The sequence below is a fragment of the Diuraphis noxia genome, unplaced genomic scaffold (genome assembly GCF_037042655.1).
Source record: "Diuraphis noxia isolate RWA-SAM2 unplaced genomic scaffold, SU_Dnox_SAM2 contig0005, whole genome shotgun sequence".
NCBI classification, from domain to species: Eukaryota; Metazoa; Arthropoda; class Insecta; order Hemiptera; family Aphididae; genus Diuraphis; species Diuraphis noxia.
The window spans coordinates 36,950,252-36,965,138 of NW_028301715.1; the positions used below are offsets into that span (position 1 = coordinate 36,950,252).

The 14,887-nt window shown below is 27.6% G+C and overlaps 2 protein-coding genes across 2 annotated transcripts; one reads left to right on the forward strand and one right to left on the reverse strand.

Annotated features, from left to right (window-relative positions):
* Positions 1-1,107: 1,107 nt before the first annotated feature.
* On the reverse strand, positions 1,108-5,427 carry LOC107168511 (sorting nexin-29). Its single transcript, XM_015517948.2, has 13 exons — positions 4,975-5,427; positions 4,709-4,915; positions 4,318-4,643; positions 4,137-4,232; positions 3,532-3,716; positions 3,411-3,472; positions 3,035-3,123; positions 2,729-2,873; positions 2,541-2,655; positions 2,264-2,476; positions 2,056-2,196; positions 1,464-1,603; positions 1,108-1,397 (listed from the first exon to the last, which is right to left on the reverse strand). Exons 2-13 carry the CDS (start codon positions 4,906-4,908, stop codon positions 1,274-1,276), a joined length of 1,836 nt encoding a protein of 611 aa, XP_015373434.2. The 5' UTR covers positions 4,909-4,915; positions 4,975-5,427; the 3' UTR covers positions 1,108-1,273.
* A 106-nt stretch (positions 5,428-5,533) lies between these two features.
* Slu7 (Pre-mRNA-splicing factor Slu7) lies at positions 5,534-12,788 on the forward strand. The gene is made up of 7 exons (XM_015517949.2): positions 5,534-5,669; positions 9,423-9,646; positions 9,715-9,900; positions 10,967-11,269; positions 11,336-11,559; positions 11,616-11,922; positions 11,996-12,788. The coding sequence occupies exons 2-7, from the start codon at positions 9,533-9,535 to the stop codon at positions 12,593-12,595; spliced, it is 1,734 nt and encodes a 577-aa protein (XP_015373435.1). The 5' UTR covers positions 5,534-5,669; positions 9,423-9,532; the 3' UTR covers positions 12,596-12,788.
* The last annotated feature ends 2,099 nt before the right edge of the window (positions 12,789-14,887 follow it).

Sequence of the window (14,887 nt, forward strand, 5' to 3'; positions counted from 1 at the left end):
ACGAATGACAATAGAATGTGCTTTCGGTTTGTATATATATTTATCATCCATGATTTTTGTATTTACATTTTGATATTTAAATAATTATTTCCCTCTTTTAATATGTCTTTAATTATTTTCTTATTGTAATTAGTGTTTTCGGCTTATGGATCTGGAGATTACAGACATAATCTTCAAATTGTAATTTTACTTTATAATTTCTTCTAATTATTTTACCAGTGTCCCTAATGATATTTGATTGTTCTAACCAATATTTATTCCAAATAACAGTTGTTTCAGTTAACAATTGTTCCATCCTTGGGAAATATATAATGTATAAGAAATTAAAATGTAATTATTGTTCAAATTTAATTATTTTAAATGTAATTTATAATAAACCAACATTATAATAATATATAAGTATAGTTTGGAAGAATGAACCTTAGAATAATTAGAACAAAAAATATTTTGAACATATATTGTTTAGTTGCATAAACAAATTTTGAAACAAATATAACTTAAAATAAATAAGCGTCATAACTAATGTGCTTTTGATAGCAATTTAATTTGAAAAAATTTTTATACTCAGCTAAATAAATAAATTGAATTATGTATTTAATTTTTGTTTAAATTGATTTTAATTAATTTAATCAAATAACGAATATTTAGTACTTTGTAAAGAATTTCATAATAATCTGAAAAGTTTATAACTTTGCGATATTTCTACAACAGATAACTTAAAGTGGAAATCCCATATTTTACGGGGCTGTTAGAGAGTAATATGGAATTGCATTGGAGTATTATTTTCGTTTGAGTTTTGTCATAATTGTTTTTATAAATAAATGGTTCAGAAAAATAAACTGAACAATATGAGACTCGGTTATTTAAACTACATTTTAATAGTTACTTACGTAATAAAAAATTAATTTATAGTTTATTTTTGAAAAATTTTTCATAAACCTATACATAGTTTTTTCCAGCATAGAAAAATATTATTCTGTGTACCAGATACTTTTGTATTAATTTTGCATACAATAATTTGTTGTAGTAAAAACTTGTTGTTCTACAAAAATTGTTCAGTAGCCCCAAAAAGTAAGGTATCAATTTATAATAAATAACTAAATTAAATCAAGAAAATAAAACTTATATTTTATTAATTATGTATTATATAAGATTTATTAGATAAAACATTTTATTATAAATCACAGACGTTTAACATTTTAATAAATATATTATAAAATTATTGCTATAATAGGTAATATTATATAAATATAAATAATTTAAGAGATTTATGTCATAAGCCAGTATACTGATGATGAGAACTAGAACTATTTAAATCTACTACGGAATTTTGAGCCATCAGACAACTTACATTTAACCACGTCAGTTTTCCACTATAACTTTGGTTATATTGCTCACTAAAAAAGATTTAATAACATTAACATGGGTGTTATTTTTCTAAGTAAAAGCAAGATCAAAAATACCTGAAAAATGGTACTAGATTAACCAAGTTATACTTGTTGGGAGAATTGGCCAATATCCTGTTAATCGTTATCAAAAAATTCATTATCTGTCTTAAGTAAATTTGCAACTTTTTACGTCGTTCTTCAACAAAGTTGGCACCCTAGAAAATATAAATTATCTTGATTTTTATGTTACTTGAGTATTTAGGTTTAATCAAATGTTTTGATATAAATAAAAATGTATATAATATTAGTAAATTTTCAAACTATATAAATCATGTATTTTTTAAATATTTAAATAGGTACTTTTACAAATAATTCATGTATATATATTTGTCACTAAGATTATCATTATTCAGGCATACATACAGAATTTTACTGGCCAAGAAGGGATGGGACATTAGTCATTATAAAAATAAAAAAAAATAATCAAAATGCCATGTTGATAAAAATAATTTGAAAATATTTAGGTAGGAAAGGTATTCAACCTCTAAACTTGTATATGTGCCTATTTTTATCAAATGCTAAATATATTATTAGAATTAGAACTATTTGTTAAAAATATTTTTATAAAATAATACGCTACATCTTCATAAATTAATTATTATTCTACCTTATTTCCGATAGTTTTTTTAGGTGGCAATGAAATTGTTGACACTACATTATACTGTTTTTTTAATTGTTTGTGAAATTCTGTAAACTGTGAATATCTCCGGTAAACATTCCATTCTTCATTTAGAATTCGTATATGGATCTATTAAAATAAACTAATTAGTACTAAAATTTAAATAAATTAAAACTCATTGCATGCGCTCACACACCTGGTATACATGATGTGGGTCATTAATTCGCCCTACTAAAAATGCAGACGGTACCCATAAGTGTATGTTTGTGTGTGGTATTTCATCTGAAGGTAATGGGCCTCTCAATGATACCAATTCTGTTCTTAGTTTAGTAATGCACTGATCTTTTGCTATAATTTGATTGTTTAAACGACCATTTAATTCAATCAGTTCACTGTGCATTTCAGCAACCTAATTATTCAATCATTTCCAAGGTTTAAATATTTACTTAACTGGTAGGATGAAAAGTACTAACTTGAATTAGTTTTTGTTGATATAATTTAGCTTCCTCACTTTCATTTTCATCTTGTTTCATTAACTGTACAGCACTGACATATTTCCTCAATTGATGTTTCAATAAGTCATTTTCTCTGTGAAAAAAAAAAATAAAATCCATGTATTAGTAGACAATTTATGTTATATGACATAAGATTTTTTACTTACCGAGTTAAATCAGTGATTTTAGTTCTAAGTCCATTAATATTTTCCTGATATTGTTTCTCTAAAATTAACAATTGATCTCTCGTTTCGTCAAATCTATGTAAACTATTACTATCTTCATTGGATCCCATTGACTTACTATCATCATCTACATAAAACAAATATTGTATTATTATTATTGCATAATATTTATAAGTAATAGAAAATATACACCATAATAGTGAAGTTTTAAACAAATTAAAAAATACATTATCATTTAAAAAATGTTTTTCACTAAAGGATAAATATATGAATACAAAAATGTAGTACCTGTGTCACAAGGAGGACTTAAAGAAGATACAGGCACAAAAACTTCATAAGAGTCAGTATTTTCATTAATAGTACTTAATTTTCTCAACCTTAAGTAATAAATATTACACATTTTATTATATAAGATAACATATATTTATTAAACACGCATATTGTATCAGTAAAGCTAGGTTCAAAGCTACATTGTCTTTCATGGCATGCCTAAAAATTTAACATGGCCCAACTCTAGAAATTTCCCAGTAAATTGTGAATAATAAATATCTGGATTTAATCATAATAAGATAAAAGGCACACAATATACAACATAACTGTGAATCCGGTTTAATAGTTAATGATAATTGATAGTATAAAATAATTATTCTTACTACAATATTACCTATTTTCCAGCTCATTTTCAGTTGATGGCAGATCTTCGAACTCTCCGATAAAATAACCAGTCTAAAAAAAAGCCACAAAATGCTTCAAAACAGTTTTAATATATGTAATATAAACCTTACAATCGTATCATACGAAGTTACTGATACAGCTGCAGCTTCATCACCAACAGCTAACAATACATCATTATCTGATTTTACTTCTTCAGCAGTTTGAATATCATCTTCACTTTGATCAAAATTTATTACATTTGCTTTAATTTTTTTTAATTTTCCATTATTTTCCTTTTTTAATATTAAATTGCTATCTATAATTTAAAATGTTACATAAATAAAACAAATCAATAAAGTATCATTATTAGCTTTGTGTATATAACAATTTTATGTTCCAGACATAAATAATATACCGTCTCTAAAGAGTAAAGAAAACAATGTTTTAATTTTAAAGAATTTTTTTCTCAATTTATACCTATTCAATATTTTCAAGGGGAAGGAGGGGAAAGGAGCATATCAATATATATATATACATAACTATGTTTCAAAATTAAGCATTCAAGTAAATATGAGTGATGTACCAGCAATATATAAACCCATATTGAACTCAGACCTTGATACACCAGTACATATCTATTAAATGTCAAATTTTTTGGATTAAAAAAATAAAGTGAATGATAATCAGTACAAGTTGAAAATTAAAATTAATTATCACTTAAAAATAGAAATATTACCTCCATAAATGATTGGTTCATTAAAGGTGAAATCTAAGACATCTTTATTGAATTCAAGTTTATCTATTGCCAAGGCAAATACAATTGATGATAAACCTGAAAATAAAAAATGATAATTATCAAACTGTTACATGTAAGTTTTATAGAGTTTGGTATAAAATATACATGACATTATACCAACCAGCAGCAGTGATGGGCAATATTGAATTTTTTTCAGTGTTACTCATAAAAGCCCATTTTTCGTAAAATCGATTGATGAGATTTTCATTATTAATACACAAATGCATGTACTTTTCCAAACACCGTTCATTAATGGATGCTCTTAACCAAGCTTTACCTCGACCATAATCGTTCTTGATATTTGATAACAAAAAAAAACGTTGTATTTCTGGTTCATTTAATATTTCTTTAATAAAACACCAAAATGGAATAAGGCGATTTTGACTTTTGTCTCCATCTGAAAGACCAGTAACGATTTTTGTCACTTGCCGTTTCAACAATGAACTTCTAAAACCATGATACATTAAAGGTGTATACAACCTTAGTGAAAATTATATTTTCATAATTCTTACTTGTCCTCTGAATTAATTGATTTCAACCCATGACTCAATATGGCTTCAATGCACTGACATAAGTTAGAGACTTCCTGATCAGATTCAGTTGCTATTTCAGAAGAACTACCAAATCGTTTTTGACATTGTTTCACAGAGTTCAAAAGATTTTTTTGTAATCTTTCACACTTGCCAGCCTCACTTGTATTAACGTGAGCCATTTAAACACTGCAGTTAAAGAAACGCCAATTATACAAAAGTAGGTACAAAATAGTAAAAACAAATACCAATTAGCAACAAGTAGGGGAATTATGTATGAAAAGATTTTATGTAACACAGTAAATTGTAGTTGATCATTCAACAACTGTGTTCCTCGAAGACTTTATTCGGTGTTCAGTGATCTGTCTCATCAAGATTTTTTCAACAACAAGCAAACGACTGAAGCAAATTCCATTGCACAATAAAATTGGTTAACTAAATTAAAATTTTAAATACAAAAATGCACACTAGATACCAAGGTATAAATTTATCGAGAAATATATTTAATATTTAATGCATTATTTTCATACAGATAATTTAATTACTACTACACTATCTATATTTTATATTCACTACTACATTATCTATATTCACTACTGATAAAAAATTAAATGGCATTTATTAAAAAATATTTATGTTTTTTTTATATCCAAGGACCTGCCCACCAACATGACTATCCAGATACCACGAAGGCACGAAACAGTCGCCAGTCGGCACTCGGCCAGTCGGGTATTTGATAGCATTGATACTTGATAATTAAATCTCGGATCTGCAATTTTATCACAAAAAATTCATTTTTTACGTCATCTCTCATCTATTCTGTTTTGAACACAGATTAGATATCAGCTATAGCCGTGGTTTTGAAGTCTCTTGACCACACTTTGACGTTCGTATATAAACATGATACAGCCAGTTACGGTTGTTTCACTATCTCAGACTCTCAGTAAGTATTATTACATTGCGAGCTACAATAATACTGAGTAATATCACAGAATATATGAAATATATATTTTTTTACATAATATATTTTTGGTAATATTTCTACTTTATTACTTTGTATAGTTGTATAATATGTAATAATATATTAATATTGTCTGACAACCTTATGTAATAGTACAATATTTAGAATCCATTATTTATTATTTTCACTATAAAATATTGCCATATCCCATATTAATAGGTAATGAGTAAGAATAGTGTTTAGTATGGACAAATACTATAAATGACAATACGGGACAAACAATGATAATTGTAGACGACATAGCCCCCTGAAAATACTCGGACGCGCTCTATGTGTCAAATACTGAATTTCATATTAATATACTAATACGAAGACCGCCCAATTTTAAAAAGCTATATCTCGCTAAAAATTAACAAAAATGATAATTCGAACGATAAAATTAAAAAAAAAATAACCTTATTAATTTAGGACACTTTAAATATGGGTTGCTAATTGAAAATCAAGTTGATAATGGTTTCACTATTAAATAAATGGGTGAAAAAATAAAAATTTCATACATTTTGAGAAAAGCATGAAACAAAATATACTGAAAAAAAATGATAAAGTCAAATAAAAAAAATCATATGTCATATAAAAAATCGATTTTGTCGAAAACTGGTTTTGCGTAAAAATTTCCGTTTCCCGATTTTTTTTTTTGAAAACTACTGGAAAATTTTTACTTTTGACCTCTATAATGTACCAAGGATACTTTCCTACTTTGCTATAGGTAACCACCTCTGATGTTTGAAATTAAAACATTATTTCGACAAGTTATGATTTACACACATACACAATAAAAAAAAAACATCATTGTAAAATCAATACATTCATCACTTAGTTCAGAATCTAAAAACACCCGCTCTCTGTTTTATTTTAAGGAATCTATAAATATAATATAAATATAAATATCTATAAATAGTATCCGATAACCAAAATAAACATTTATTTTTACAAACATAAATGTTTATAATAAATATGTGATATAAGGCATATAATATCTCTTTTCTATGTAATGAGCCTTCATGAATTTAATTTATAATTTAAAATAAAAAATAAAATGCCTTCACACAAAAGTTGTTCGTTTTGGAGTTGCACAAATAACAGCCGACGAAATCGAGGTTTAAGTTTTCATAAATTTCCATCAGATGATAATTAGTAAGTGTATAGTTATTCTAATTACTCAGGTAAGTACTATAGACTCAGTGGCGTAACAAAAAATTTTGGGCCCCACGCAAAAATAAAAAAATGGGCCCCTAATATATTGTTGTATCAAATATAACCCTTAAACCAATGGTCTCAAATTACTGTGGGCCCCCCGCAACGCATGGTCTGCAGCCCTCAGTTACGCCACTGACTATAGTCAAATATCTATAAGGAGATTTTTTGGCCATTTCAAGGAGGTATCACAGATTGTACCTATACAAATACAATTATATAACCTGTGGTAGTTCATTAAGATTTTTATAATTTTATACATTTCATACTTTCATAGAAATAATTGGTCAAAAATATTATTTATTCTGTAACCAGTAAAACATTTATATCAAGATTTACATGATAATTTTAATTTTGAGTACCTTTTAGTGAGACGCTTAACTCAAGATTGCCTTGAAAGTTTGTTTTCGGTGATTCGTGCAAAAGGAGGTAATAACATCACACCAGACTCCTCCAAGTTTCATTCTGCAATACGAATGTGCATTGCTCAACAACTTCTTATGCCTCCCATTAATGGAAATTGTGAGGTTGATGCATGTGCATTTTTAATAAGCTGTGCTGATTTACTTAAAAATAAAAAAAAGTTTAAATTTGAATTTCAACAAAAAGAAGTAAATATTTCTTCACCTGATGATATAGATTCCAGGTTTGATGATAATTTAAGTGACATGAACATCAAAGTTATACAGTTGGGTATTCATGAAGAAAATGCTATAGCTTACATAGCTGGTTGGGCTAGTTCAAAATTAAGCCACATAGAATGTGTAAATGAACTGGCTACAAAGGATAAAGACCAATTAATAACGATGAAAAACAATTTTATAACTATGAAAGAATACGAAGAATGTAACTTACTTTTACCACTTCCGGGCACTTCAAAATTTGTTGAAAAAATAGTTTGTCTTTTCAATAATAATATAGAAAATTTATTGATAGACAACAAACATGGTATAAAGAGTAGAATGTTGGCTAAAATTGAATGTTACATAAAAATATGTCCCAATATTTGTCAAAATTGTAGATTTTTATTCATTGATAAAATTTTGAATGTAACCATCAATTCTTTTATAAAAAAATGTAATAATACACCAACTTTTAAACAAGTGAAAAGTAAGAAATTAAAAAAAATAATGCATTTATAATAATGTAAGTACCTATTTTACTTGTATTGTTGTATTTGTATGTAATAGGTATGAATATTTTTGGTAAATAAATTTATTGTATATTATATTATTATATTATAATAATATAATAACTGTTAAAATGTTAAATACTTAAATATAAAAATATTATGTAATATGTATTTACTTTTACTATTTAGTAATTAGTTTTAGTATTTTCAAATACTATAAATGATTTATAGTATTTGGTATTTTACAGCTGATCAAAATTTTCTGTTACCTATATAGCTGAATATTACAAATTACAATCCTAGAGCGCGTTAGTTACTTTATCAGGGGGCATACTTATTTCGCGATTTTTGACACTAGTTGTCCCGTATTGTCATTTATAGTATTTGGTATGGACTATGGCAAACTAGTATCTATAGTCTATACCTTAGTCCTCGGTGTTTAATGAGAGAACTGTTTTTAAAAGCCGTCTTATAAATGATTATAATTTTTGACTCAAGGTATATTAATATTAAATCCCGGACGTTTCGTTCTTCTCAATAAAACGAGTGCATGAACTTTGGTCTCCGTCAATAATTATTATCTAAGGTAGTGACGTTTAGTCGCTTAATTTTTTTTAATGTAAAACTTTAGTAAAATTATGAAATTTAAAATATTCATTACAATATATTTTTTTAAATATAATACAAATATGTTAAGTAATAGCACACCAGCACAGAACAATAGGTATATATATATATGTTATATAATTTAGATATGACAGGTATTGACATTTTAAATTAAAAATAAATAATCATAATACTAACATTTAAACTTATTTTTTGATACAAATTAAAAAGTAGTGATTTAAATTTGACTGATTTAAAATACCGGAGGAGCAAACTTACTATGGCTAAATAACATTCTATAACTCATCTCGGAGGCCCAAAAGTCCTACCTCATATATTGTTACTTTTTATTGCCTATTATAGTAACCATAAAATACGAATGTAATTGTCTCCAGTAGTTTATCGGGGGGGAGGGTGTTAAAAACAGCCGCTTCACCAAAACCGTATTTATACAAAAATATACTCATTACTAATATGATTCAGATATCTATATAAAAAATTATGAAAATAAGGGTAAAATTGCTGTACTTGTGAAATAAAATCAAAAGGGAAACCACAAACATTAGAGAGCAATAACGTCACAAACTCACAACATTATATTGGATGATACACCAATACAAAAATCATGACATGTACCTTTAGTAGCCTATACACAACGCCGCATGATCATGGTTTCATGATTGAATTAAATTGTTTCCATTTTTCCTTGATAACCTATCAAAATAATTGATAACCATGTTTAGGTATTCGAGTGTTTTGATTTTCGAGTTTCCAATTAAATCTTAATAAGATATAAACAACTGAGTATTGACAAGTCTCAAAGGTAGATTTGTTCACTTCTAATACAATTACAATGGCAACAATATCTGAAGTTTTAAAAACCAAGATTGAGGTTGAAGAAGAGGAACCAAAAAAGAAATCGCGTGAAGATTGGAGAAAAGCTAAAGAACTTGAAGAAGCCCGAAAAGTTAGTAAAAATAATATTTGTTGTTTCTAATTTGTATTACAAATGTTAACTAATTATATTATACTTAGGCAGGAACAGCTCCAGCAGCAGTTGACGAAGAGGGTAAGGATATTAATCCTCACATTCCACAATACATATCATCAGCGCCATGGTATTATGGCACTTCTGGTCCAACGCTAAAACATCAACGTGTTCCCGGAAAAGCCCAAGAATATTCGAGTTTAAACGAATGGTATAAACGAGGTGTAAACACTGTAAGTATTTTTCAAAATGTTTAATGTTTGAATAGTTATCTATTATATTAATACTAAGTAGCAAGCAATGTGTCTGGAGCAACATTTTGAAGTGTGAAGAAGTCCATTTAAACAATGTATATTGTATTATACTACAATGTGCATGGTGTAATTACAGAGTTCTACTAAAAGCATTTTAATGCTACTACATATTTTTATGTTTATTTAAATCATTTACCAAAGTGTAAGATTTAACGTTCTATATATATTATGTAGTCGAACAAATTCGGAACAATATTAATAACACATTATTCATTGATAGTTAATTCATTGGTTAATACAATTCAAATACAAAATTATAATTTCATCTAAACAATACATAAGTATTATACTTCATTCAAACTATTTGTATTTATTTATTGTCTTATTGAATTTATCACATCATACCAAATAAAAAATTGTATTCATTATGTCAATATTTTGATATTTCTATGTATTACCATACTATCAGTGGCGTACCCAGGGGGGGCTTAGAGGGCTTCAGCTCCTCCCATTGGCCATGTTTTGGAATACATTTTATATTATAAAAGACAAAGTACAAACCATGATATTTCTAAAAAACGGTATTGAATACAACGTATTATCTTTAGTAACAATGACCTAGTCTAAGCAAAGCATAAACGTTATGTTTATTATGGTACCGAATACCGATATAGATTTAGCCCCCCCCCCCATTCGAAAATCCTGGGTACGCCACTGCATACTATATAGTGTGTAACATGTGTACATAGTACTTTCTTTTGTTATTATTCAGAAATCTTATACATCCATTATGTATTTGTATCATACAATTAAATTTATATTTCTTTTCTTTTTATTTTAAGAAAAAAATGAATGAATTAGATAAAAATGTAGTATAATACCTATGTTCTTCTAAAAAAAAATTCTATATTTTTGTATTGAAGTTAAGTTTATACTAAAATAATGTAGTCCTTAACTCAATAACATCTTGCTTATCTCAGAATAAAAACATCACTGTTTATTGCATATTCATTTAATAAAATATTTACTTTGATACATTTTTAAGGAATCTGTTAGCACTAAATTCCGTAAAGGAGCGTGCGAAAACTGTGGTGCAATGACACATAAAAAAAAAGACTGTTTTGAAAGACCACGAAAAGTTGGAGCTATTCATAATTCAATTAATATTGCACCAGATGAATATGTACAACCCGAACTCAATCAAGATTTTGATGGGAAACGAGATCGATGGGCTGGATATGATCCTTCTCAGCATAAAGCTATTATTGAACAGTATCAAAAAATTGAAGAGGCCAAACGTGATCTCCGTGCTCAAAAACTAAATGCTGATGGAGATGAAAAAGGAGAAGTAAATTCAATTTTTCTAGGCCATTTAAATTATAGCTATCTTTACTATAATATATTTAATCTATAGGGTAACAGTTCTGCTGATGAAAATGATGAAGATAAATATGTAGATGATTTTGACATGCCTGGAACAAAAGTAGACAGCAAACAGCGTATTACTGTTAGAAATTTAAGAATCCGTGAAGATACAGCAAAATATCTTAGAAATTTAGATTTATCATCAGCCTACTATGATCCTAAAACAAGATCAATGAGGGACAATCCACACAAACCTGGAGAAGATCCAGAACAGTAAGTAATAAATTAATCAAATAATTACAAGGTATTAATTTATTAATCAATTTTAGAGTGGAATATGCTGGGGAGAATTTTGTTAGATTCAGTGGTGATACTACTAAACATGCTCAGGCACAGTTATTTGCTTGGGAAGCATATGAACGTGGTGTTGATGTACATCTATTAGCTGAACCTACAAAATTAGAGCAACTTAAAAAAGAGTATGAAACTCATAAAGATCGTTTTAAAAAGAAAACTCAGAATACAGTATTGGCAAAATATGGTGGTGAAGAACACTTGCAAACACCTCCTGTACAATTATTATTAGCACAAACTGAAGAGTATGTTGAATATTCTAGAAGAGGAGATATAATTAAAGTATGATTTGAATAACTTTTAACCTTTCAATATTAATGTATTTTTTAATTTTTTAATTTTTTGTTGTTGTTAGGGTGAGGAAAAAGGTATTGTACGTTCACGTTATGAAGAAGATGTTTACCATTCAAATCATACATCCGTTTGGGGTTCTTACTGGGAGGCAGGAGAATGGGGCTATAAATGCTGTCGTTCGTTGATTCAAAATTCTTATTGTACGGGAAAATCAGGAGTTGCATCGTCTATAAATGTACCAGAATTAGGAAAAATTGTCCCAGTTATTGAAAATACTGTACCAGAGTCTATTGGTATATTTAAGGACAAAGTTATTAAAGCTGAATCAATTCCTTCTCGTAGATCATCATCGGCATCATCATCAGCATCTAATTCATCAGATTCTGAAACATTGAAAGAAAAGTCAAAAAAAAAGAAAAAAAAGAAGAAGAAGAAAATGATGAAAAAGAAGGCTAAAAAAGAGGAAGTAAAAGATGCATTGAAAAAGGCATTAGATAAAGAAGAAGAACGATTAAAAGAAGTCGATCGAGTTATGAATATGGATGAGAGAAAACGTCCTTATAATAGTATGTATGAAGTTTCTAAGCCTACTGATGAAGAAATTGAAGCATACCACATGAAAAAACGCAGAGAAGATGATCCTATGTCCAATTTTGTTTAATTTTTTTATTCACTTAAATAATCCTATCATAAAAATGTTCAATTTTATTGTAAATTATATTACAGATTAAGTGTAACGATACTATGTTTATATTATTAATTCCATAAATAATTTATGAAACCAATCTTTGTATATTATCTAGAGATGGGTTCTTGAACTTATTGAACTCTCAAATACACTGGACTTCAAGTAATTCCAACAGTTTTAATATTTTATTACTTAAAATCAATACTTTATTTATAACTCAACTATTTCTTTCAAAATGAAAATTGTGCTATATATGTAGGTAACCTAATATTTATTATTATATATACAGTGGCAAACTGAACTTAAATTACGCAATTTCATATTCAAATATATACCACCACCCCCAAGTCTAGTACATAGAATATATATTGTAGGTCTAGTATACAGTTGTATACATTATTTACTTATAAAAAGTTACCATGCACCTTTTTTTGAGTACTTATTGTATTTAATGTGAAAAGTATTTCGCCCCCCCCCCTCCCCATGGAATTGGCCAAGGACCGCCATTGCTTAATTTTGATTTTCTTTACATTTAAAAATATGTAATATTTTTAGTTTTCAAATTTCCCTTAAATTATTTAAGTTCCAGTGCATTTAAAGATTTGGATATTATTTTTTTTTATAATTTTATTTGATAGTTCTTATCTATAGGTACATATAATATATAGAGTGACCCGTGAGCATTGAACTTTCATTACGATATCTCACGAAATAGGCCGCATACGAGTTGATTCCCGGGTACCTGTTTACCTGCCCCAATACCGTTTAGTTGATTCCTGGGTCATTAAGAGGTACGTACAAATTGATTCCCGGGTCATCAGGAAGTATGTACGAGTTGATTCCCGGATCATTATGTGTTTTATTTAATATTTAGTAAAATATTTTTAAATAAAAATTTAGTTTTTTCATATTTTGAAAATCATTCAATTTTTATTTATTAATTGTATTATATTTATTATTTATTAAAAAAATTTAGTAATTATAGGTAAAAAAAATATAAAAATTTTTAGTAATTTGGTAAAAATTTGTAACTCACTGTTTTTATAAATTGGTATCTGGTAATGATATTACCAGTATACCGTGACATCACTTCTCTTAAAAAAATTTGTTTTTCTTGGTGTTTTTTAGATTTCTTAGTTCCATTACTCCTGCATTTTATGTATGTTTCTGATTGTACATCTAACAGCTCATTTATAAATATGTAAATATTTGGTGCCCACTATAAAAACAACTGTTGAGTTTAGAATAAAAACTCCGTCAGCTGTTTGTTTAAATTGTCTGTTTATTTAAAGTAGTTGAAAATTGAGCCCATATACTTGGTGGAAAACTTGCTTCTGGGGAAATATAATTATCAAATACATAGTCCATAAACTCTTCAATTCTAATAGAATCTGGTCTCGGTGGACAAGAGCGAGTTGTGTGTGACGGTCGAACTCTTTTCGGTTATAAATTCTTTAATTATGCAATCTATTTTGATAATTAATATACAACAATAGGGAATCAACTTGTACGTACCTCTTAATGACTCAGGAATCAACTAATACATAAAATAGGTCTTGGGAATCAACTCACCTTCACCGACGAAATAATGGAGATATCAAAATTCTGGTTTTATAATTAGACTCACAGGGATATAAGAACTACAATTTTTTAATTTATTCTAATGTTTTGGTAAAAAAATTAAAATTATATTTTTTATTTATTTAATTATTTCCAAAAAAAATAAATACAGCCATTTTGTAGAGTTTATTTTTCTGAAAATATTGACGTTTCAAAATTGTATTTTCATTAATTTCCTGATTTTTTATATTTTTTCTAGTTTTGAAGAAATAAAATATGATTGTAACTATATTATATAGGCACACTGAAAGTGTTCGGCCGGCTGTACGAGAACACGTTTGGCGGGGCAGATCACATGTTTGATAACACTGGTAGGAAAAAAAAGCAAACGGAAAAAAAGGCAAATGAAAATTAGATTACGAAAATAATTATAATAATAAATAATATTAAACGAAAATAGACGTTAAATATGCGTAGTTATTTTTTGCTTTAGCCCTCTGGGTCTCCCTTCTTCTCTCTCTCATTGAGAGGTTTTACAATTTATTGATGACAACCCAACCACAAGTCACTAAGCGAGTAAAAATAATCTTATTTAATTCGATTTTGAGAAAGCCGTTATTCAAGCTATTGGTAATGTTTTGTGGGGAACATATAGAAATTAAAGGTTAAGCAAAGCACCCATAGGAAAATCCAGCAATTTGGTTT